Source organism: Macadamia integrifolia, chromosome 4, assembly GCF_013358625.1.
Source record: "Macadamia integrifolia cultivar HAES 741 chromosome 4, SCU_Mint_v3, whole genome shotgun sequence".
Classification (NCBI taxonomy): Eukaryota; Viridiplantae; Streptophyta; class Magnoliopsida; order Proteales; family Proteaceae; genus Macadamia; species Macadamia integrifolia.
In genome coordinates, this window is record NC_056560.1 from 7,388,627 (window position 1) to 7,414,883 (window position 26,257).

A 26,257-nucleotide genomic window follows, 5' to 3' on the forward strand; every position below is an offset into this window, starting at 1 on the left:
TTTTTTGGGTGAATAAGATAATTTATCAAAAAAAAAAAAAATTTCCCAAAAGCATGATTCAAGCCAAATCAGCGAGAAATTAAGAGGCACCACAAAGCCTTAGACAAGGCAAGAAAGTAGTAGAAAAAGAAATGGACCAAATGGTTAACACACAACTATGTTTCCCATTCCTTAAAATGAAGGTAGTAGAGGGAAGATCTCAGGCAGTGACTCCGTCCAGTATAGAAGCCATGGCCATCCAAATCATCATCTTTTTTAGTGTGCGCTTCAAAGATGCCTTAGTGTCATGCGAAAGGCAGGCAGAAGAAGGAGGAGACAGCCAATCAGGAATGTGAAGGAAAGAAGATTCCAAGATTGGATCTGCAATGACATCCCTTAACATGGACTCCAAAAGCCCCTAGAAACGTCAGATGAACTATCAATTCAGATCTCACTTTACACTGAGGGGCCATTCTAGACTCAGAAAGGGAAAGCGGCACAGTAAAGTCTCCATCACACAACATCTAAGCTCACATCAGAGCAATCACTAGAAGCTGAAGATTTCTTGTTTTTCTTCTTCCTCTTGGCAGAAGGCCAAATAGGAAGTAAATTGTTTAATTCTGAAGCTTGCTCATCTCCTTCTTTCCTGGAAATGAACTTACATCCTTCAAAAAAAGCTTCCATATAGTCAATCAGGATGCAAAACATATCCTTTGAAAGAATTTTATTTATTTTTTAATGAATCAATCCTTTGTAATAGAAAATACCCTCTGCAAGATATGGCCTATACTGAACTACTAGGAAAGGGCAGTCCTATGTACTCTTCTCCAGGATTTACAATTTATACAATGCAGGTAAGGATCGAGACTACGCACAAATCACTGAGTTGAGAATTTTAAAGTTTTATGCACCATTGAATCGACAGGACCCTGGCTGGTGCATCTTCCAACCGAAACTGCCAGCCATCTTTCAATGACCCTAGTAATTTGATCAGTTCATTTCAGCTAAGATTATAAAACATTCTTTAGGACCAGATATCATGTGTAATGTAGAAACACCATCATCGTTAAATTCAGTGAGAATAGATTTCAAAAGAAAAGCAACAATGCGGTGGGGTGGAGAAATTACCAAGTCTTGGTGTAGTTTTCTGGTACAACTATATCCCCACCAAGTGCCTTAAGCTCTTCAATTTTTGCAGGATATCCAGGTTCGTTGTCAATTATGCTAATAGTCTGAAACTTGCGCTCCTTTGCCAGTTGAATCACAATTCTTCCGATTTCACTGTCGCCACAGTTCTGTACCAGTGTCCCACCTAAGGATATGCAAACAAACATTAATCCATGAGAATGGCTCCAAATTGAAAAGACAACTGGTTCTAAAGGAGCTGAATCGAATATTGACGGAATCGAAGAGAAAAAGGATTTCCAGACAAATTAATCAGAATTTGGTGGAACAGAAATCTAGACTTAGGGCTTCCAGTACCTGGTTTAAGAGCAAGAGAATCGAGGAGAGCTCCAACAGTTTTCAACAGAGAAGAGGCATTGGAAGTCGATAAGCTCCGGATTCCAATCCAGAGATTAGGGTTTTGGTGCCCTGCAGCAACACATCTGCGAATCGACTGCATACTCGACCTCTTGTGCTTGCTTCACAGGAGAATTGCTTGTCTTGTCTTGAAAACCAGACTATGCGAGTCGGATTTGGGTTCAATTCAACATTTCCCAATTCATAATCTCCGTTTCCAGCTCTATGCTCATTTTATCTAAAAAGTGCAGTTTTGTAAAAATATTTCCTCTTTAAGGAAAATACACAAAATATTATCAAATTAACATGCCCGCTGGCCTCTGGGGTGTCCAAAACTGGGCCGACCGGAACCGATTAAAGCTCCGGTCCGACCCTAGATCGAGTATTATTCGGACATTCACGGTGCTTCATTGTAGCTTTATTGATACCATTTGAAGGTTAAGGGACAAGTGAGTGCGGAATAACTTGGTCCAATTGTTTTTTTTTTTGGTTCGATTTTGTCTTTGATGTTGGGCTTGAACTATCATATATAGGCTAAAATTGTGAGTTAAAAAATAAAAACAATTTAAAATAATTTACATAGTTTAAATCAACTACAAAATAATATACAACGTATATAGAATGCGAGGACTAACCAGAATTTTTTTTTATCGGGTTCAAAATGTATATAATTAGTTCAATAGCATACCAATTCCAATTGATTTAATTGGTTCAAAATCAACCATATAGATGGATTCGCCTATTAAATGATGTTCTGATAAGTTTTGTCCTTGATTAAATCAATTCCTATCTATTTAAGGCCTCGTACCTTAACTGTATCATTTAGTTAATTGGACCACATATGAAGTGTACGAATTGCAAGTTGAAATTGTTTACCAAAATTGAATTGAACCGTATAATCTAAAATCGATAAAAGACATCCAACTTCAATAAAATTATCAAGATGGTTTATATTTACCATTTGATAGATCTAGTGGGGCCAAATTTTGTGAACAGGTAGATCGATCTCATATTCAAATGTAAAATTTCAATCCAACTATTATTTTTATAATAGAGGTCAGAGTACTATAATCATGCATAGATATACAAGGGATGCATATCAATATATGGTAGGATATTTGTTTAATAATTGTTGCTGCCATTGTAGAAGAACCTTGACCTAGTATTTAAGTTAATTTATATATTTTTTCTAATTAAATACTATTTATTAAGTTTATTATTATTATTTTATCATAAATCAAGAGAATCTAAAATAAAAAATTAAAGTTATCAAATAAATTTCTTAATATTCATGAAAATTTTCCATTGATGTAAGAAGAAAGACTTTAATTTATCATCCAAAAATTTATTTGTAGACTTATTTTCAAAAATCAATCTGAAATTGAAATAGAAATCCAACCAAAAAGAACCTATGGATAACCGAAGCTGTTAGGATGACTATCAAGAGAAAAATATAATCATATAACAGATTTATACCAAGAGAACAAATTAAAAATCAAACCAGGATCACCAATATATTCACCCAAAATACCCAAAGTATTGTATAGAAAAATGAAAACCTAGCACTAACAAAGGCTGTACATTTAGGATTTTACCTGCCAACGATTTGAATCAAACCCTAACCAGGTAACAATGCCATCCAAGAGCTTCGGCGTCCTCATATGAGAACTATTTTCTTACTCTGTGCTTGATCTACACTTAGAATTCACATTATAATCTCTCTTCTTACAATAGGTTGCGAGATTGAGTGGATTCCAGCTATGGATCAGAACCTGATCCCAAACTCACAGAAAGAGAGGGCATACTGTAAGAACTAATCAAGAATTTTTTTGTTTTCTTTCCTTTTCTTTAGTACATACCATCCAACCAGCTTCAATGGTGTTAAGATCATCAATTGAACCAGACATTAACCACATTTGTGACAAGCTGAATTTGTACTGATTAGCTACGTGAGGTGCCCACATATTAGTGATGGCTTTCGCTCCAAAATAATCATCTCCCACTGCATACCCAACTGCACGCTGAAGAAGAAGGAGTTACAGAGAAACCCAGTTTCCATTGTTGCATTATCTTCCGGAAAAGAGGGAGAAATGAAATTTTCTTAAAGAGGAAATCATGAAATTTTGAACAGAGCTTAAAGCCAGAATGGATCTAACAATACCCATTCCCAAAACTTGCTACTTCGTCGGAAAGGAAAATATATAGTAAGCAAGAAATCTGAAAATCGCAGACTTGAATACCAAATCCTTAAAGACTCGTTTTTTAAAGATCAAAGCACCACCATTTTGTTATCTGAATCGCCATTTTCTTCTGTTCTCTGTGCTTATAAAAAACTTGGGATCAAGGAGAAGAATTTCCTTTGCGTTTCCAAAATTCTCCGGTTTAATATACTAACCTCATACTTACTGCTCGTCGGGACGCGTGGGTCCTTTACTTCCGAACCTTCTAATAGAACGAGCCCTTAATATATCTTCTTCTTTGGTTCTTCTTATCGGAATTGTTCCTCCTGGGCACAACTCGCCTGAATTCGTCCACAACTGAAAGCTATCCGGCACCGAATCTGGCTCTTCATAACCCTTGGGTCTCTCTGGTTGATCCTGCAAGAAGAATAACAAAAGTTTCAGATTTTTAGTAACAAAAGAAAGGAAGAGGACAATCAAATTCAAATTGTTGTTAAAAGTAGAATTCAAATACCAGTGGCTTCTGTCCTTTCAGCTCAGGATGATCGAAAGCTGGTTGTAAATGTAATGGAACGCAATCTATAAGATCACCATCAGGACTCTGCAACAACAAACAAGAAATTAACCCAACTCATTAAACCCAGAACTGAAAAAGAAAATAAAAATCAAGTCTTGAAGAGTCAATCAAAGATAATGGAAATGCCTGAATTGTTTTGACTGAAGGTTTGTTGATTCTCCTGAGATGAGCACTTATTCTCTTCGACTTCTGCAACTATTGTCCTGCCTGGTTGGATCGAAACTGGGGCTCATCGTCTTGTAACGAAATCGACGACGACACTACTACAGGACAAAGAGAAGAATAAACAAGAAGAAAACCAACAAAAATGGGAATCATTGGAGAGATCTTGCAACGGCTAGAAACCATGACTGAGGAATTTTTGGGCTTTGTTTCTTCTGCTAAAACCGTTTGTTTTTTGTATACATTGGCATCGTCTTCTTTTGTAACCAACAAAAAATATCATATATTCTAAGTTTCCCCACGGGAACACATCTGCCACAAATCAACATGAAGACTGAAGACTGAAGACTGGACGTTGCCTGAACTGAGATTAGACTGTCCTGGTGATATCTCAACGGCTTTTTTCCCTCTAAACAATCATTTTCTTCTTAAAAAAAAATTCATTCTCTTGGGTCCAGATCCTCTGTTGTTGCTGATCATGTTATTCCTTTGTTATTCTAGGTAGAGAAGGCGACACATGGCAAAACCGACGTGAACGGTCGTGATGTGGAGAGAGAAGATGAAGTTAGCAGAGTTTTATCATCAGAAGACCAAGAAGTTCATACCGGTTTGCCACGAACCAAATCGGATCGACCTGAACCGATCGAAGCCTCTCATATCATATTTGAAATACCTCTCACTGCTCTTTTCTCTCTCTTCTCTCTCTCAATCGAAGCTCTCCCTTCTCTCTCTCTCTCTCAGGGTTCTCTGATCTCTCTCTCTTCTCTAACCTCACCTCACGACAACTTGCGTTATTCTAGTTTGAGGTATTTTATGCTGTTATTTTAGGGCTTTCTACTGAATAAATAACGGAATCTACAAGATTCTCAGCTCCCTTGAAATAAGTCCCATCGTACAGATTTGGGAGTTAAATCTTCAATCAATCTACCATCATCCTCTACATCTACCACGTCAATATTGCCTCTTTTTGGAATATTTTTCACCAAATTTTTTGAGAAAAGCAAAACCGTGGTCAAATGATTAGTATAAGAGAATTTTTTGACTAAGTCACCCCCTTTTGCTTAATAAAGTATGTTGACTTTGCCACCTCATTGTCTAGCCGACCTTCAATGTTAAGAGAATCCTGAATAAAGTTCAAATTTGAGATATAGCTTTGTGATTGTTCCACCCTGAATCTTCTCTTTAATGCTACATAGTCATTACCAAAAAAAAGAAAAGAGACTACATAATTGTATTGTGCGTCTAACTACCTAAGCATCCAATAAAAGGATGTAGGGTGGTCGTTTCACCGCCCATATGTTTGAACATAGAACCGTACAACCATGTAGCATTTTTTCTCTTTAAATTAATTAATTAATGGTTGAAAGCACATTGAAGTCATTGGACGCATTACATCGATTAATAAAATTCCTATGTTTTTAAAATAAATGTTTAATGATTGTTGCTGCCATTATGAAGAACCTTGATCTGGTATATAATTTCCCTTAATTATTAAATGGGTAATTTACAGTGCCACCCCTAGAGAATGTCATTATTATAAGAATACCCCCTCTGTTTCACCAAATTAGACATAAACCCATTACCGTCAATCAATGTTAAGTGAAAAATTGAAATGACTGTTATACCCTTTTAACTAAAACAGATGTTGAAGCTTTCACTTTTAACTAAAACACATGACGAGCTTCTTGTTTGGGTTTCGAGCGACGACAGTGAAATTGAGTTTGGAGTTGAGCTTGGTGGAGGAACCGTCGGAGGAAGTGGTGACATTGAACTGCGAGATTTGGATGGACGTCACAGTGAAGGTGGGATGGTGGGGCGATACAAGATCCATAAGGCGGCATAAATTGGGCGGTTGTAGAGCTGAGCTTTGTTGGGCGAAAATGAAGGATTGCTAATGGGCTTCAGTGTTTGGGGAGGATTTGAAGTGGGTCTCGAAGGATATATCTATCAGCCATGTCTTCAAGAGTTTTAAATCACTTTAGGGTTTCTATGAATTGAGAGATTCAATCTTTGATTCTTTAAAAGGAGAGGAAGATAGATGGTTGATGAAGCAGTAATGTTTCAGATGAGATATTTAAAAGCAACTAAAAAGACCTATGAAAGCAAATGGAATTGAACAAGAACCAGTTGAGGAGATAATAATAACCCTTCACCAACCCAGATGTTTCGTCCTCACTTATTTTAATGTGAAATCTCTCTCATTAAAATGATTACATAAATCTCAATTCTCAATTCAAATTGATTAAAAAAAAAAAAGAGGGAAGATGAATCTTTGTGTTATCCTTTGGAGTATAATCATGCTGAACACACATGATTCCGTAGGAATCATCAATCAACTCTATCAATTCCTTAAAATTTGTTGTGAAAAGGAAATCACAATCAACAAACATTGCCCAACCATCAAATGGGCAAGAAATGTAGTCAGAAACTGACTGAACCAGAACTCGATGCTCTTTGTATGCCTTCTCTCACGCCAGTAGAGGCCCTTACTCCTTAGATCTTGTTGTTTGATAGGTAAAACTTCCACTGGAACCGAAGAACTCTTTAAGATCGAGTAACAATAGAACTTGTAAGCAACATCTTCACGCGGATTGTAACCCACAAAGATCTTGAAGGGCTTCTCGCATAGAGGTCAGAGGGGTTTCGCCTGCAGAGAAGAAACACAGGGGGTTATGATTGAGAGTCGCTGCTTGTCGCAGCTATCGTTGATGCCACCATTGCCAAGATCTCTGGTGGTCCAAGAAAGGTATAGTAACTTATTACATGGGTATTTTAGGTACTTCATAATATTTAATAATGACATTTTTCGTATTTAAAATAAAATATAATAGCTGACATTAGCGTATAGTGTATATTCTTTAATAGTGACTAACGGTAGGAGGTCTGAGTCTAATTTGGTGAAGCAGAGGGGTGGTCTTATAATTATGACATTCTCCAGGGGTGGCGCTGTAAATTATACTACTATTTACAATGCTTGTTTTAGTTAGAATAGTAGCAGTTTATCTACTTAAGATGCTTATATAACATATTATCAATTTGCATTTTGCCCCTTATTATATTACTATAAATTGGAAACTATAACCTTTATAGCAGTTGAGAGACTTGGCTTGTTGACATTTAGAGATATGTTTATCTTGCTCGGGTTCAACTTGTCGACTTTTAAATTTTTGGACTCAACTCAATTTGCCGTCGAGTTTTAACCAAGTTTTCTGTCACCCACACAAAGGAATTTTCTTGCATCCCAAGACTCGAGGGTGTTTGGAAATTGGATGAGACTTCAAGGGTATTTTCAACCCATTATTTCTCTCTCTCACACAAACTCTCATTTATCTTCACTAGGGTTTCTAGTTGTAATATTTTTCCACTTCCCATCATGGAGTAGTGAGGTAAGGATTTCAAATCCTTAAAGTGAATGGATGAAGAAAACAGCTATGCGACGATGATTGTGTAAATATCATCCACGAGTTCATTGCAAGAAAAGTTCCATGTGTTACGAAAAACTAAATTTCCTATAAGACACTACACTTATAGTGCTCAAGATAGTTGTTCTCCATTTTCATATGATGATCTTTTAATATCATATATCTACACGATATGATGAGTCCCTTCTAGGGGATGATCGTATTCATATATGGAAAAATTAAACAATAAAATTGAAACAATTAGAATGATTGTTCTCTCTCTACTATATTTAAAATATAAGGGGAAGAGTCTATTTCATGGGCCTATGATTTAGTAACAACGTGAATAAGTGTTATTGACCATTTCAATGGTTGGATGGGGATTATAAGGGTATTTATGCAAAATCATGAATGGTATGAGAATTGAATTGAATTATGATATGATAATTCTTGACCTGAAAACATAGTGCCCCTCATCATCTCCCATTTGGTCATCTAACCTACTAATAAGCTCAGTCCCAGGTGGTCCAATTTAGGGCATCAAAATATAAAATCGAATGGTAAAATTAGACCAAACTTACATGAATCAACCTGAATCAAATCGAATCAAATCAGATCACATTAAAACCAACCAAAGCCGAATCCAAATCAAGAAAAAAACTATTCCAATTCGAAAAACATAAAAATCCTGCTTTCACCATAATTAAGTACATATATAAATGGTAAGTCGAATTGAACAGGAATCATTTCTTATTGATTTGGATTTCTATTCGCTCATTTTTCTGAGTTGAAATTATCTGCAGTGAACAATGAGGTGCAATGAATATTCAACGATTTGGAGGGTCCAACCATGCACCCAGCTATTGGATGCTCAGTGTGTTGGATATATATGTCCATCAAATTCGGATAATTAATTGGGTTGAACAAAAAGTGTTTAACAGTTAAAACAGTTTTAACTAACTAATAGTTAACCGCCTTCCAGCTTGGATTATTGATTATTACTCTGGCGTACCGACGTCGTAGGAACCGGTAATTCTGTTATTTTTAAGGGAACGCAAGGGTGTATTTGTCATTTACAATAGCTATATATACAGCGGCGCGCAATTATTTTTCATTATTCAAAAAGCCAAGACTCCACGTTCCACAAGTCTATTCCTCAAAGTCAAGCTTGGTTTTCTTCAGTTGCAACAGGCATGCACAGCCTCTCTCTCTCTCTCTTTCCATGGTTGTGAATTTCGAAGCAACTTCTGCAAATCCAAATTGATTGCTTCACAAGCAATTCGTTCTTTATTTGAATGCTTTATCCTTTCGTTCTGACCATTTCTGCAGGAATCCGTGAAAAGAAAAACCGGATTTCGATTCTCTTACCGTTTTTGGTTCTTCTTTTAGTGGTTACTACTGCCTGGATTTTGGAAGACAAGTTTAGGATCCGTATATCGAATTCCTTATGAAGATTAATCTATTCTTCCATTGAGTTCTAGATTTCAATCAAGTAAAATGAAGGAGCTACTGAGGAAATCATGATCTCGAGTCCTTTAGTTAAAGCAGCGAAGCTCAGGAGTGAGGTTTTTCTCCGCGGAATTTCTTTTGGCGTGAAACTGAAGCTATTATTATGATAGTATCTGGAAGTTGTCTCTCATTTCACGTTTTGGTCGAACTATATTCGTTTTCTTCTGAAGAGAATGTTCATAAGCTTGCTCTGCCTCGGAGATTTGGTCTATATGGAAAGCTTGGAAACGATTTTCAGATGAAACGGAAGTGATCGATTAAAAGCCGCTGTAGCAGTAGAATGAGAGATAATTCATTAAGATTCTTTTTGTTTTGGAAATGATCGAGAATTTTTACTTTAACTAAGACGAGATGAAGCGAAGGAGCTCTCAAAATAAATCTCAGAGTCAATGGAACAGAAACATTTTTGCCTTACTTTTGTTGAGCTTTTGTTTTGGATGTTTAATATTGACTGAAACACGTTATAGTCGAATCAAAATGATTTTGTCGTCGTCTCCTCCATTCGTTCAAAGGCCTAAGATCGCGTTTCTTTTTATTGCACGGAACCGGCTTCTTTCGGACGTTGTGTGGGATACCTTCTTCCAGGTATTTCTTGACTGGTTTTGTTTTGGTAAAGGTATAAGAAGCTTCTGTATAGTGAAATTTTTTGCTGTTGTGCATTCATCAGATTACAAGATCAATTAGTAATTACCATAAGAAAATTCACTGAAGCTTCTGAAATTTTGGTAACTTGAATCGACTTACGGAAACTTTCCATTTGGTTACCTTGTTCTTGATTGCTCTCTGGTGATAATTTGAAATTCTAGGAATGCACAGTTGTTGCAAGATATAGTTTTGAAGCTTAGTATCAGTCTGTCCCTTCTGTTAATATTAAAGTGACATCTACCCTCTGGTCATATTGCCAATTCTATATCCTATACACCAAAGCATCTCTGTCTTCTTATAACAAGTGAACTTTCAGAATTTTTTTCTAAGCTTATTTGGTATTTGTATGCAATGAAATAATTAAACTACTCTGGAATTTGACTTTGAAAAACTGTCAAAGGAATTCATTCCAATGATTCTCTGCCTCATGGTATGGTGTACTAATATCGGTGTTATGCTAATCTACCAATTATCTGTTTCCAGGTAATAATAATTTATAAACTTAGGAATTTGGTGATATTTCAATTTTTTTTTTTTTTTTTTACCACCTTTTTGGCTTCTCTGTGAATGGTATAAACGGGGTTTAGCCCTCTTGAGTGCTAAAATTTAATTGAATTTTCTTTCAATCTGGTCCTTCAAAGCTAAAATGGAGCATGTGGGTGGCCTTATTCTAAAATATGTGCAGTACAGGCGTAAAGCATAACTTAGTAGTGCTTCCCTTTCGGTTTGATTGAATAACTCCTGTTTCTCAGATGCAAATACCTAGAGTTTCCTAGGGGTTGTAAAGAAAGAGGCTCTGAGTATATTAATGTTGTTTCTCTCTTTCATGAGCAGAATTTTCATCTTTTGCAGGGAGAAAGGGAGAACAGATTTTCAATTTTTGTCCATGCTAGGCCTGGATTTACGTTGAATAATGTAACAACAAAATCAGCATACTTTTATGACCGCCAGATTGATGACAGTATACAGGTTTGCTGCTTCTTGCCTGGAAAGACTTGACTTGATTAACAAAGAAATTGTTTTCAGATCTTTGTTTTCATTCGATATTGATGCTTTCTGTGTTTTTCTTTGCTTTCTACATTTGAAAATTTTAATATTGGACGAGATTCTAATTTTTTAGGGTTAATGTTAATTTCTGGTGGAACTAGTGCCACCAGAAACGAGTGCTTTGGCAATAACTGTATATATTTCTAAGCATGATGTGAGTACTGCATATGATTGTTCTTAACCATATCAAAATGAGTATTAGTGTCAATCTCCATTGTTCTCATCAATTCTTTCTTATTTTTTATCTTTTATTTTGGCTTGATGATATTCAGTGGAATTTTTCTGTACACTATAAAATAATTAAAGAGAATTTAGATGCACTCAACATCACTTTGATTAAATTTACACCATAAATTCTGAAAAATAAATTTAAATGAAACAAGGTACTACATTTGGTTAGGATATAATCGACCATCCAGGCAGATAATAGTCCGGACATGATTTCACAGAGATTGCTTTTTGAAACATAACAACCTGCTTTTCCTCTGCAGAGTTATGGTAGCTTTTACATGTATTGCCATATGTTTTTTCATGATCTCACCCTCAAGTCATTTTATTTCAACCACAGTATGAATAAGTCCTTCGGCAGCTACTTTCGTTATGACCTTGATTAGATGGCTTGTATGATATTTATGAGTTTCATTTATAGGCAGTTGGAATCAAAATTAATTTGCTCCTAGGAATTGCAAATTTTTTTAATCTAATTCATTGGCTTCTTTTTTCTTTGGGGGTGTTTATTTGTGCTTATGCTCCAGGTAGATTGGGGGGAAGCAAGCATGATCCAGGCAGAGCGAATTTTGCTAAAAAATGCACTTGCGGATCCATTTAATGACCGTTTTGTTTTTTTATCAGATAGGTGAGATTTGATCTTAATAATGGGTCCAATGGACTGTATCTTTTGCTTGCATCCAATACTTCTTTCTGTTCCAGTAATATAGTTCTATGCATGTATCCACCATCCAGTAATCATTAAAAACACTGTCTGCATCTTCCACATGCACCTTCCAATGTTCTTTTGATATACTTCAATATCATGTAAGAACAATTTCGGTGGGAAAAGATACATCAAGCTTTCTTGAGAAGATTTAAGGTTTTAAAGAAGGTAAAGAGGGATATTGCGGTTGGGGAAGTTTGAGGAAATAGAGTCCGGTAGGAAACGGATCATAGCTTTGTATATGAGAGATTTAACTTAGCAGAAGTCAAAGTTTAGGGTATGGAGAAAATTAATTTATAATGTAAAGGGTTTGCAGGGCAATGTGGTTAGGGTATGGAGACAGATGTGCTGTGAAGTAAATAGAGAAAAATAATGTGGGATAGTGGACTCAAGAATTAAAATTAAAATTCATAGAACCTGAACAAAAGAAACCAGAGAAGTGGTGTTAGAATTGAAAAATATAGGAAAACATGAGGAATCCAAGGTCCTCTTGGTGCTGACCGTTGAACTGAATAGTGAATCTTGGATTTCTCTCTCTCTTTTTCCTTGTAAAGCATCAGGATAAATTGTTTACTGTACCCATATAACTCTGTGGACCAATCATAGTAAGAGATTTGAGTTGGTAGCTGATTCTTTGGTCCTCCGAGCAGAGCTAAAACAATATAACATAATATACAACTGGAAAGATAAGAACCTTCTTTAATAGGAATGGCATCACCAATTCTTAACCATGAAATTGAAGGAAAGGAAACTCCAATGAAGGAAATCTGTAGAACACACATACCAGTAGCAAAAGTAAAGAGTAGTCTGTTTCATTTGATAACAGACATGCATGGATTAGTGTTGACAACAAGTATGGCCTGGAATAGAGTTGAATTGAAAACAGGGTCCATGTAGCTGAGCTTATTTGGTGGGGATGAAGGAATAAGGCTTAGATGAGGTGAGTAGAGTTGAATTAACCCAGCCTCATTTGGTAGACATCTCAATTACAACAGTGGCCCCTATCTCAATAATAAGCTTTAAATTCTTGTACTTTGACTCTTGTTGAAATTAGAAACTAATACACTTGGCTTCCAAATGAGACTACTTTTGACCCTCGCCATGCCTAGAAACATTTAGCGCTCATGAATCATGATCTGCCATGTGGTGGGAGAAGGGTGTCTCCATGTCAGAGTACTGTCACCATCTCAGTGGTAGAAAATGAATATGGAAAGTGTTTAGAAGTTTGATCCAAACTTTCACAAATTTATGAAATTGCCACGAGAGAAATGAATAAAAATATGAATGGCATCTTTATAGTTTTGACACTTCCTCTGCTCATTTTAAGATGAAATTTAACCAATGATCTGGGTGTGGGGTCCTTTTATCACATGGACCCACCCGTGTTCTCTCATGTGCCAGACCTGTACTCATATGATTTCTTCCTTTATGGAATGCATTTTTAACTCATTACTATGTGTCATATTACTTTCATTTACTTATAAAATGCTAAAATTTGAAATTAGTAACAAAATTATTAGTTTAACCAGCTGTTAATTGTATTATTTCATCTCATATGGCAGCTGTTTACCCTTATACAACTTCAACTATACATATGATTATATCATGTCAACACCAAATAGTTTTGTAGACAGGTGAGTGGCTAATCGCTCTCTTCCATCATGTTGATTATTGATAATTATAGTTATTCCGTTGGTTTTTCTTATTGTGAAATGCTCTTCTGTGTGGTTGGGCCATGTATAGAACAATGGCCTTCAATTTGCAAACAATGGATACAAATAAAGCTTCCTGTCGCTTACCAGAGGGAAAAAAAAGGGCAGAGGGAGGGGAGTAGTTACATCACTCTCTGGTGAGTTAGTGAGCTCACCCAATCAAATCACTTGGCCATAAAGGTATCTAGGGATGCTTACATAAATACATGTGGTGGGTAAGTGTAATTACTCAGATACCCCTAGAAACTTTTCTGGTTATGAAAATTATTGGGTGAATGACCCATGGCTGATGAAGCAATCATTTTCCAGAAGAGGGAAAAAAAGGAAGCGACAACAACAACAATAACAAATGCCTATAACAGAACTGTACGAAGAGGGTAAAGCATTCTCCAAGTCCCACTCGAAGATAAGGGTAGCTATGACTATGCAAAATATTCCTCTCTTACGGAGAGTGTTATGGATTATTGTAATGTCATTTGGAATCCATTTAGTGCAAAAGGCCAACCTGGCTAGAGAGAATAATACCTGCATGTAACCTTGGTGGTGGTCAAATTCAATAGACTGAAGAACATTAAGAAAGCTGAGTAGCATATCCCCTCAAAAAAAAAAAAAAAAGGTTTTATGTGGAATGCTGAATTCATAGCCCACCAAAAAGATATTGGTAATGAAAGGAAGCATGCACAACAATCAAAAAAAGAAATAATCATGTACTTCTTCATACTCATAAAATCACCAGTGGTTTCCTTGTATGCCTTTTGATCCATAAATTTTTGTCCTAGGCACCAAGTATCTTATCTGAAAATATTACTTAAACCAGTTATTTTGCAAAATAAAATATCTGTTGTATGGCCTATAGACTCTAATAGCATTTGCTCTATAATGCTGGTAGCAGCTTTGCTGATACGAAGGGAAGTCGTTACAATCCAAAAATGCATCCTGTTATTCCTGTTCATAATTGGAGGAAAGGATCCCAGGTAATAATTCAATGGTTTAATGGGTTCAGATGCTGCTTGAATTTGGTGAAAAAGTTGATTTTTTTTTCCCACATATTCCTGTGGCATGCATTTGCCTTACTCCATGTGGTATCTTTTTTCAGTGGGTTGTTTTAACGAGAAAGCATGCTGAGATTGTAATGGAAGACAATACAGTCTACTCAATGTTTCAGCAGCATTGCAGAGTAAGTCACTATGGTGATCAAACCTTTTATATTGCATGAACAAGGTTTAAGGACTGGTATTTTTGGACTGATTGGTATCAGGAAATAGCAGTCTGCAATATTCAGGAATGTATGATCCAGACAAGGGATCAACCTACAAAAAGATGGGGGAAAAAACCCTGTCATTCTTCTTCAGATTTAAAACACCAAATAGGAAGAAGCTTCCTGTTCTTCTCACTAGCACATTATATTAGTGTTCTGTAATAAGAGAGCCAAGGTAATGGATTGTCTTCTTCTGCTTCACTCCCAGTGATCTGTCGTTCAATCTTCATAAATCATCAAACTCAGCTCTTCTTCAACACTGACACCAATTTCTATTCCATTTCTTGGGTATTGCCTGCCTACCTTTATTCCACCCTTGTTGGTGACATTAATCAGTGCACTCACTCTTCAGAGGACCAGTGTAGCCCTGCCAGAAATCTCTCTGACAAAAGTTAGGTAACGCTTATTTTGCATTATGGTGGTAACTGGTAAGGCTGCAAGGGATCCACTATATGACGTTGACAAATATGATAATATTTGAGTATACTTAGTTATGGCTTATTTTGCATTATAGTAGTAAATTTAAAGTTTCCATGAACTGCTCTTCATGCTTTCTTTAATCCAACACTGTTATATTATCCTTGTCCTCACCTTTCAAAGAATTACTGTTTTTCTCTCCCTATGAATTCTTATACCCTTTGTTTGATAATTGTGCAGAGGAGGTCACTACCTGAGTTTTGGCGGAACCATCCTCTTGTAAGTACTTCTTTGTCATCAGAGTCAACCAGCTATTCTGGATGCTGTTTCCTTGTATTTGTAGTTGAAACATCATCTGAAATGTACTTTGTACTTGCTGCCATGAGGAAGATATAACTCAGCTATGAGCAAGAAACAGTAATTAAGAATTGGGATTTCAACTTACCACTATTAAACTTCCTTTTTCTGCAGGCTGTAGATGTTTCAAAGGAGCATAACTGTATACCAGATGAACATTATGTTCAGACATTGCTGGCAGTAAGTTGATTTCTCATTCTCGAGTTTCCAATCCTTAAAACTGAATTTTTTTTTTTTTTTGTAGAGGATTTAGTGCATAAAACTAGAAGATTCTTGAAGTCTAAAAGCAACCTGATATTTGAAAATTGACAGAACCAGCTTTGGATTTAGCTAACATTAATGTCCTTTCATGACCATTTGGAGGCAGTTCTGTCAATTTATTGCTAGAGTAACTTCTCCTACTGCGTTGGAGCGCCTAGTTAGTTATTTTGCTTTATAGAGAAACTCATGTGGGTAAAAACACCACATGCTTCCCTTAGTTTAAAATGTATGGCATGAATTATTATTGTCAAAGTGAGAGTAAGAATGCCCCCATTTCTACTTGACCTATTTGTAAAAATTAGAATTTTGTCGAGAAGCATTATTGTTTTTCATTTGCCTTTTTTAAACTATTCAATGATTTATGGTATTACTTTTTAAAAGTTTTCTGCACCCCCTTTATGCATCTCTCAATTTCTTCATACCAGCAAGAGGGACTTGAAGGGGAAATTACTCGGAGATCTTTGACATATGCTTCCTGGGATCTTTCATCCTCCAAAGATCGCAAAAGGCGTGGGTGGCATCCAGTGACTTACAAAATGTCAGATGCTACCCCAGAACTTATTAAAACAATAAAGGTATTCAAACTTAATCTTTGCTTGCAAAACAGTTTTGAGCTTCATAGTTCATCCCATTTAGTCAGATCTATAAAGTCTTCATTATATGGTTCTCAACTCCTCCCAAAACCAAGATTAGATATCAAATGCATATCAAGCCCGGGTAAGGCTTTTGAGAATGAACCATTACTAGAGTCTATTTATTTATGTCAGTAAAAAAAGAAAAAAAAAATACTTTCTCTAGCTGGAATCAGCTTTGGTACCTTATATTGATATTAGAAAAATAATGTTACTACTCAATCTTTGATCAGAGTGGGACATTGTAGTTATTAGATTAGCTGAGTTGGGATCAATTAACCAACAAGTGGTTTGGGTTTCTTGGGTTTTGCAGAACATAAATAACATATATTATGATACCGAACATCGAAGAGAAACTTGTAGCAGCCAAGGGAAGCCAGGACATTGCTTTCTCTTTGCAAGGAAGTTCACTAGGCTTGCTGCCCTCCGGCTTCTTAAAATGGTAAGCTATTTTCCCTCTAATGTTGATTCTTCCAGTTGATATCTACTTGTCTAAAACAGTAAGAAAACAGTAATAAGGTGGTATCTTGAGCAGAGGACAATTTTGGTTCGAAGGGCTGGTGTAGATTGTGTAGTTGTCTTAGGGGTGTCAATTTCCAGTCCGAACCGGTTGGATTGATTGAAATTGACAAAAAAATCAGACCAAATCAAACCAAACCCTTATAGCTTTGGTTTCGGCTATTATGAAACTGGTAGAAAACCCAACCGCCTGACCTAATTGACTGACCAAGACTGGAAACTGAACTGAAACCGAAAAACCCCGTTGAAAACAAAGAAAAAACATTATAAAGACACTTATCGGTCCATTAAGGCAACACTATAAAGACCGAACCAAACACAAAATCGAACTGTCTAAACAGTTTGGTTTTGGTTTGAACTAATCAAGACCATAACCGGACCAAACCGTCTGATTGACACCCCATATTGTCCTCTTGTTCAGTACCAATTACCAATTTATTTATATTTTAGATGTTTCCTTGACAAACTGCAATTTATTTATTTGTTTGTGCTGGTGTTTTCTCTTGGGCAGTCTGTGTTGGGAGCTTCCAATAAAGGATCCGGTGAATTATAATTTTGGTGACATGCCATCTGTTGCAAGTTCCAGCCAGGTAATAATCTTCATTATAATCAGTAAAATTAGCTGTAAAATAAGGCATAGAGAACAAATAAAAATGATATAAAGCTGGTGATGTTCTCGTCTCCCTGTAGATGTAAAATTAAAGAACATATACATGTTATTCTTTGGGTAGCCTTTTTGTAGATGTAGTTAAGGGGTCAATTACAGAACTGAGGGTTTTTTTTGTTTTTTCTTCTTTTTATAGTTTTCTTTGGTGGGTTTGTACTGTTTCTTCTGTAAAATTGGAAATGAAAGCTTACAGAGGTTTTACTGTTAAACAACAGTAAGGATTGTCACCCGTCCGGTACTCAAGTGGGGGCTGCACCTGGTTTTCAGCCAGAAATCTGAGCGCGGATGGGCTGGAATGCTGGATTTAATTTAGGACTGAGCGTGTCGCTGATATTAATGGCTAGCCTGGCCTGAACCCCGGGGCCCGACTCCTGAGCCCTTGGACCATACGACTGGAATATCATCACACTAACCAAAGAACGGTCAAAATGTATGTTCCTTCTTTTTGAGTACTCCAAACCTGACAACCTGCCATTACAGGAGGTCCAATCACTTTTCCCAAACCCTCATCAATGTCAAGTGGGCCCCCTTTCTGGCTCCTTGTGGGTCCACCTGGGGCCTAGCACACAAAAAAGGGGAAAAAAAATCATGTGGTAAGTTCGGGTAAGAAAACAACTAGACGAAAAGATCGGCAATTATCCGTGTCTCAAATACGATACGGTTTGGCTGTATCAGGTCGGTATCAAACGCAAATTGAAAAGCTAACCAATTTTCTAGCTGATTTAGATCCGTATTGATATTGTATCAGTATCGGATACTGGCAACACAGATACGTGCCAATTGATACTGACACCAGTACCTAAATCCATGGTCTTAAGAGAATCAACTCTAGCAGCCGGGAACATATTAACCAGAGGCCCAATCTCAAGATGTATCTGAAATTTTGGCTCACCTTCAGGTTGGCTTGGGTCGCCCGACTTCAACTGCATTACGACCAAGTTTCCTTTTACACAAGGGACTCCAAGAATAGTGTCAAGGGTATTTTGAACTCCTTATGACAATAGGGGGCAAAGGGAATTATTACATCTCAATAACTAGATTTTCTTGACAAAAACTTGCTTGGGATTGAGTGTTATGAAACCAGTTGAAATTCGGATCAGACCAAAATTGAATCAAATCAAACATAGAACTCCATATCGAAACCAAACCACACCTAAAATTGCACCAAACATGAAAATCATAAAAAATAAAAAATAAAAAATAAAATGCTGAAGCATGATCACCCATGATCTCTATTAGGTTCACTAGTCAATAAGTTTTACTGTAGGGCGTAGAGGGAGATCTTGTAAAACATAAAACATGGGCAACTAAAGAAGAAAAGTAAACTACTTCAACCATGATCCGTATGTAGTTCAATTACGTACCAGAGAGGCAGAAATCTTGGTGAGGGTTGACAGGCAAAATTTCTTCCCCTTCAGTTGTGTTTTTAATGTTTCGATCGAAGCCCAATAAATGCAATATTAACTCAACATTGACTTCTATCAAAAAATAACTCAACATGGACTTTTGTAGCATCATCGTAAGGAAGTTAATAACAACTCAGCCCAGCCATTATAACTCCACAATTCCACGGAAGATATCTTGGCCCTTGTGGTTCAAGCAAGAAGTTGACTGTGTCACTCTTTCTTCTTTTCCTCCCCCCTTAGCTTTGACCCAGGCAATCCGAACCATATACCACTACTTATGAGGAGAATGAATCTGTTGCATGTACGATCTTGTGGGCATCTAACATTTGTTCCACCTTTTACTATTACAAGGGTGAAGAGGACTATATTTGAAAATAAAAAGGACAGTTGTTGAATGCTCACATGTACAATCAAGTGATAGTATGAACAATAAATCCAATTTCGCTTAAAGCAGTGATCCTATCTGATGTTCCCAGGTTGACACTGAGAGGGTGGTGAATTAGTGGTTTTAAAAATTTCTTTATTTGCAACCCAACAAAAAAAAATTCCACTGCACAGTTCTAGATTGGCCGGGGCAATCCCGTAATTATCAATCACACAAACAACGACACGTCCACCTCACACCACAATGTGGTTGGGTCTACCAGACAATGTCCCATCACTCTGCACAACACGCACTTCAAATATATGTAGAAAAATAAATGCGAGACAATAACACCAAATATACGTGGTTCAGCCAGAGTGCCTACTTCACGGAGGAATACCCATATAGGGTTTCGTATTTCCTCAATACTCAACTTTTTCAACCGCTACAATGGTCCAGGAACCTATCCTTGCTTCAATCTAAGATGCAACTCAGACAAGGGCATCAACCCCACACCCTAGACAAGCCCCAACTTGCTAGGTTCACAATTTTAAATCAATAAAATTCCAACCCAATACATCATTGATCTAGAGTTTCTCAATAATCAATAGACTCTAGAATACCAAAATAGGGATTTCAGATACGGATTACCTCAGCCTGTGTAATCCGATTGATGATTGCTTGCTTGACATATAAAATGAGACTTGAACATGCTCAAACCATCAACATCTCAACCTTTTGGATCTCTTTCTCTCTCAAGGTTGCTTCTCTTCCTCTCTCTCTCTTTCTCTTTTTATTGCAGAAAATAAAAAAACAACTTGAAGAAGCTAGATTCTGCCGAGTGGATCGATTAAGCATGAAAGAATCCTCCTTGATCTGAAATTCTATTCATTCTTGGGCTCTCTTTATTTCGCTGCTGTCCATGTGCGTGAAAAAGAATCCAATCTGAAGTCCACTTCCCAATCTTTAGTGCTTGAACATGTGGCAGACTCTTGCTATCCTCTCTTCTTTGTAATAACTTCACTTTCTTCTTCTGGCTGAATCCAACACTTGGCAGTTGCTGCACATGAATGAGATAAGGAATCTAGACTTCATCTTCAAATAAAACTGTTGTAGAAACCTTGTTGAATTCACGTTGGTTTCTAGCACTTTAACTCCTAATTTTAACCAATCTGTTGTCTCCAATTCAGCAACGTGTTTATTTCTAACTCCTTTAAATCTTGCTGTATTTTACTCATGCGAGAGCCAATCCCATCTCAATCGTTTATATTTGGAATTCTGTACCAACCGCCCATGAGCTTTGAGAGTTCTAATAAAACTCAATTTATTTTTCTTTAAACCGAGCCAAACTCTAATTACCTCATCAACTCATGTGCTTTGCTGATTCTCAAAACCAAGAGGTTGTTGATGCTGCCATACACTCCTTGTCATAGTAGAACTCTTATTGTATTTATGATTTTAAATCAAAGAGGTTACTCAAAAGAGAGACACGTTCAAGCTTGCTGGCCCATTGCATATACATAATGCTATCTTACCTCATCAAACCACCTTGCTTATATAATGAGATTTCAATCCAAATATCTAATGGACTACTAGGACCGGTTCAATCTAATTGGTTCAAGATTGAACCCAAATTTTGACCCATAATTCATAACCAACCCAATCATCAAATCCAAGTGTATTTGGTTAAGATATCAAACCTAAACAAATTGAACTAGAACCATCACACTGTTGCCAACAATGACAACACTTGATCTGATTTCCCAACACTATCTATCTTTCTTACTACAGATGATTTATGGGAGAAAAGAAAAACCACTTCTCAAAAGAAAAAGAAAATGAAAATTACATGTGAAAAAACTTTCACCATTTAATTTTGAACTAATCTATACACTAGTTATTGATGATACATAAAGAGGTGGGCTAGAACTTTTTTTGTTCGAATGTTTTACAATGGGGAGAGACTATAGGATCTTTGGATGCATCAAATCGTCAATTAATGCATTCTTAAATCTTAATGTTTCCTTTTAAGATGGTAGCTGAGGGTGCTAAGTTCATTTAGGAGGTCCCCCAACCACACGAGTCATGAGACTCCTGACCCATGACCCACCCCTCTCTCTCTCTCTCTCTCTCTCTCTCTCTCTCTCTCCATTTTGTCCGTTCTTTGCAAATAAGAAAGTCAACACAAGACATGTAGAGGGAATTAGGAAAAGAAAAGAAGAAAAAAAATCACAACCATAGTATATTCACTATTTCCTTTTGTTTTCAAATTTACATAAGCCCCTAAAGGTAGTATAATTAATGGATCACCTGTTAGAAGAAAAAATAACTTCAGAAAAAAATAAGAAGAAATCAAATCTAAGAATACCCCAAGCCCATTAACGATTCAGAAAGAAAACTCAGAATCAACTCAAGAAAAAAAAAAAAATTAAGAGAAAGATCTTCTCTTCATCCCTATACCAATTTCCTTTTAGGGACATCTAGCATTCCTTCCAGGACCTCCATAATAAAAATAATTACCCCAAACATTGTTTTGTCCCTCTTGAATATTATAGCAATTCGGGTGGTCAGCCACGACCCGAAGGTTTGATGGAGGAATCAAGTTGTTGTCCCAGTCCACAACTTGCAGGTTCCGGAAATAAGAAGCCTTCCTGAATCCTTCTCCGGCGAAGTGACCGCTGCCCATCTGTGTCGACGTGTGGAACCCATACGGTCGAGTGTTCACAATCTCTCCTCCAAACTGTACCATGCTTGCATGATTCCTCAAGTGACTAAACAAGAAAGATGGCCAATACCCTACCAGTGGACCCGACGCGAATTGAAGCCACCAATGCCCGCGCTTCGGATCCTGCATAACAATGATGAAAAAGTTTTAATTCTGTTTGGAAGAGGTTCCTAATGACAGTGTGGGGAGAAATTTGCTCACCAAACCAATGATAGTGCAGAGAATAGTATTATTCAACGTAGAATCCACATAGGTCATAACAGAAGAGTGTTTCAACAAGATTTTAGGTATTGGGATTGGATAAGTTCCCTGATCGATACCATATTGTTGGTGTGAGAACAAATGAGGGCAAAATGGTTGGCTCTGACCGATACAACCTATATTGGTATCAATATTGACGTTAACCAATATAATTCACTAAAACCATGTGTAACGATGTAGAAGTCAAATCACATTATGTAAAAGACATTGGCATCTGCACTCCAGCCTCATGCACTTCTTTTTCCCATTTTGTTTACTATGCTATTTATCTTTTTATAAAAAAATAGGAGATTTTTTTTCTACCACGAGATGAACATCACTGTGCGGATTGAAGGGACAATTTACTCCCCCTCTCCCCACCCCTCGAATTGAGTGGTCCTAATGCAGTGACCCGTTCATTGTGGGACCTAGATTCTCTCAAAGTGCATCAATCCCTCTAGCATACATCGGACACAACTAGTAGCACTAGGGCTCACATCCCATGCGCTTTCTAGCCGTCCGATGTGCACTAAGGAGGTTGGCACACTTGAGAGGATCTCATTCCTCACCATGGCCTTGGAGAAAATCGGTCAAAAAAAAAAAGAATGAATGTAGAAAAAAAAAAGATTAAAAAGAAAAAAGTGGATGCGTTGGGGAAACCTTTTCTCTTTTGTATGTATATGTAAAAGGAAGAGAATTTTTATCTAACAAAAAAAAAAAAAAAAAAAAAAAAGGTAAAAAGAAGAGAAAAAGAAAAAGAAACTCCTTACGCGTGACGTGTTGAATAGATACTTGACGCGTTACGCCGACATATGGGGTAGACTCTGTACAGACCTTATTAGTCAGTACAGTCAACGGAAGTATATTCCTTTTCGACAACCAGGGATACAACGGTGCAAATTTTGTGGTTTAAAATCGTTCGATCAAAGTCAAACAGTTCTTATGGTCAACTAAACGATCCAAGTGTGTACGGCATTTTCCCTAAGGCTATGTTTGGATACCAAGGAAAGGAAAGAAAACAAAAATTGAATTATTTTTCTTTAATGTGTAAATCCAACCCAAACGATCGGACTAACCAAGAAGTTGTGGGTGTTAAATTCCAACCCAAATCGATCAGACAGACCAAGAATCGAACCAAACTAAAGCCTTATCAGTTCAGCTTCGGTTTAAGTTTTATGAAACCGATCAACCGAAATAAAAAAACAAACCGGATCAATAAGAGTCCATTAAACCAATCCGATAAAAACCCAAAATCGAACCAGACTGAAAATGAAACTCACAACAATGGTTTGGCTTCAGAGTCAAATCGATCGAAACTTAACCAAATCAAAACCAAACCAAATGGACAGTTTGACACCATACCTAGTACATAGATTGAACCTGGAAAAAAAAAATTAACTTTTAAGTTTTTTAATAACCCTATTCCTCTTAATCTGTTAACTATTGACTTACTTAGAATGAAGAATCACAGTACCTTCCAGATCAATAAGCTGATGTCGAATTGCCCACCATTGAAAGATGACCTGGGGGAGATTGCAGCCCCAATAGCAATCCTATTGTTTGTTTGAACAAAGCCTGAACACAGCAAATTGTAGCATCCAGTGGTTTGATATGCATCAGTCTGTATATAAAAACCCAAGATGGATTAGCATTAATCCTCACTCATTACTAAGAAAAGGTTTGTTAATTAGATACTTACTGTCCAGTAAGTGAAGAACCTGGGATAATTGTCTCCATACAGCTCAGGGCTTACCTAATAGAAAATAAATGAAGATGGGACAGCTTTAATTTCCTATGCTTGATGATTAGAAACACTTTGAAGTCATGGATTGAACAGAAAGAGGTTGGTTGTATGTAATAACTGCTTTTAAATGAGAAAAAATGAATTAGAGTTTGGTGGAGGGAAGAAGGAAGATTATATAGTAAGAAATAATCAAGATTGTTTTTGCTTTTAGTACATACTTGCCAACCAGCTTCAATGGTGTTAAGATCATTGCCAAATGAACCAGAGATTACCCACATTTGGGATAAGCTGAACTCGTACTGATTAGCCACTTGAGGTGCCCACACATTAATGCTCGCTTTTGCTCCAAAATACTGTTCTCCCATTACATACCCAACTGCATGCTGTGATTCTCAATCTGTAAATACAATTATCCTATACTGATCTACAGAAGTAGTAGTTACAGAGAAACCCAGTTTGAAAAAATGGATTTTTTTTGCGGAAAAGAGGGAGAAATGAAAAGAGGAAACCATGAAAGTTTGAACAGAGCATAATCTAGAATAAATTGAACAAACAATACCCATCTAACAAAACTTGCTATTTCGTCGAAAAGGAAAATTTCAGAAGGTTATGTTCATGGTCTGCACATTGGTTGAGCTTTTTCTTCTTCTTCTTCTTTTTTTCATGAAAAACGTTAATTTTTATAAAATTTGTGCCTTTTCTTCCTGAGGGAATGGGGAGAGTTTGGCAATGGAATTTTGCATTTTCAAACCAGTTAGGAAGCAAGAAATCTGAAAATCGCAAACTTGAAAACCAAATCCTTAAAGACGCGTTTTTTGGGTTTTTTAAAAGATAAAGGAAGACCACCATTTCGTTTTCTGAATCGTCATGTTCTTTTATTCTCTGTGCTTATTAAAAATTTGGGATAACGGAGAAGACCGAAGAACTTCCTGTGTTTCCAAAAATTTCAGGTTTAGTACACTAACCTCGTGGTTACTGCTAGACGTGTCGCGTCTAATGGGTCTTCTCATTTTTCTTCCAAACCTTCCAATGGAACTAGCCCTTAAGATATCTTCTTCTCTGGTTCTTCTTATCGGAATTGTTCCTTCTGGGCAAGACTCGCTTGAATTCGTCCACACCTGAAAGACATCCGCCACCGAATCTGGCTGACTATGGCCCTTGGGTCTCTCTGGTAGATCCTGCAAGAAGAACAAGATTTTTAGGAACAAAAGAAGGGGAGAGAAAATTCAAATTGTTGTTAAAAGTAGGATTCAAATACCAATGGCTTCTGTCCTTTCAGTTCTGGATGATCGAAAGCTGGTTGTAGATGTGATAGAACACAATCTATAAGATCACCATCAGGACTCTGCAACAACAAACAAGATAAACCCAGCTCATTAAACCCAGAACAGAACAAGAAAATAAAAATCAAGTCTTGAATATCCAATCAGAGATAATGGAAATGCCTGAATTGTTTTGACAGCAGGCTTGTTGATCCTCTTGAGATGAGATCGTATGCTCTTCAACTTCTGCAACTCTTCTCCAGCTCGGAAGGTCTGGTTTGTCCGAAGCTGGCGATTATGAGGCTCATCGTTTTGTAACGCAATCGACGACGACACTACTACGGGACTAAGAGAAGAAGAAACAAGAAGAAAACCAACAAAAATGGGAATGATTGGAGAGATCTTGCAACAGCTAGAAGCCATGAATGAAGAATTTCTAGGTGTTGTTTCTTCTACTAAACCCGTTTGTTTTTGTATACATTGGCATTGTCTTCTTCGGTAATCAACAAAATACCATATATTCCAAGATTTTGTCCACAGAAACACATCTCCCACTAAATCCATCCGAACAGAATAACCATTCAAGGAAAACCCAATTCAGATCATACCCTCTCCTCCCCCCTTCTCACTATTTCCAAAGCTTTGGACACCTAAATTAACAAATCCTCACCCCCTTTACCCCCCCCCCTTCGAGCTTCAGATACCTTGGTTTTGTATCTGACAAGCAGACTCCAGACC

General features: G+C 37.0%; 4 protein-coding genes across 4 annotated transcripts in view; 1 reads left to right on the forward strand and 3 right to left on the reverse strand.

Moving 5' to 3' along the window:
• The window catches only part of LOC122077339 (enoyl-[acyl-carrier-protein] reductase, mitochondrial-like), a 7,451-nt gene extending 5,392 nt beyond the window's left edge, over window positions 1-2,059 (reverse strand). Inside the window, exons 1-2 of the mRNA XM_042643261.1 lie at window positions 1,462-2,059; window positions 1,108-1,291 (exon numbers count right to left, since the gene is read on the reverse strand). Coding sequence (XP_042499195.1) covers window positions 1,108-1,291; window positions 1,462-1,603 — 326 coding nt within the window. The 5' untranslated portion in view covers window positions 1,604-2,059. The remainder of the gene's footprint in view (window positions 1-1,107; window positions 1,292-1,461) is intronic.
• A 1,469-nt stretch (window positions 2,060-3,528) lies between these two features.
• On the reverse strand, window positions 3,529-4,605 carry LOC122075278. Its single transcript, XM_042640247.1, has 4 exons — window positions 4,561-4,605; window positions 4,384-4,446; window positions 4,195-4,281; window positions 3,529-4,097 (listed from the first exon to the last, which is right to left on the reverse strand). The coding sequence occupies exons 1-4, from the start codon at window positions 4,603-4,605 to the stop codon at window positions 3,903-3,905; spliced, it is 390 nt and encodes a 129-aa protein (XP_042496181.1). The 3' UTR covers window positions 3,529-3,902.
• Window positions 4,606-8,960: 4,355 nt separating this feature from the next.
• LOC122077394 (glycosyltransferase BC10-like) lies at window positions 8,961-17,992 on the forward strand. The gene is made up of 11 exons (XM_042643337.1): window positions 8,961-9,914; window positions 10,827-10,943; window positions 11,777-11,877; window positions 13,518-13,589; window positions 14,560-14,641; window positions 14,764-14,844; window positions 15,583-15,621; window positions 15,814-15,879; window positions 16,386-16,535; window positions 16,906-17,034; window positions 17,623-17,992. The coding sequence occupies exons 1-11, from the start codon at window positions 9,681-9,683 to the stop codon at window positions 17,662-17,664; spliced, it is 1,113 nt and encodes a 370-aa protein (XP_042499271.1). The 5' UTR covers window positions 8,961-9,680; the 3' UTR covers window positions 17,665-17,992.
• A 3,773-nt stretch (window positions 17,993-21,765) lies between these two features.
• On the reverse strand, window positions 21,766-26,172 carry LOC122075421. Its single transcript, XM_042640447.1, has 7 exons — window positions 25,703-26,172; window positions 25,516-25,602; window positions 25,223-25,435; window positions 24,476-24,640; window positions 24,213-24,266; window positions 23,988-24,134; window positions 21,766-22,396 (listed from the first exon to the last, which is right to left on the reverse strand). Exons 1-7 carry the CDS (start codon window positions 26,081-26,083, stop codon window positions 22,019-22,021), a joined length of 1,425 nt encoding a protein of 474 aa, XP_042496381.1. The 5' UTR covers window positions 26,084-26,172; the 3' UTR covers window positions 21,766-22,018.
• Window positions 26,173-26,257: the final 85 nt, after the last annotated feature.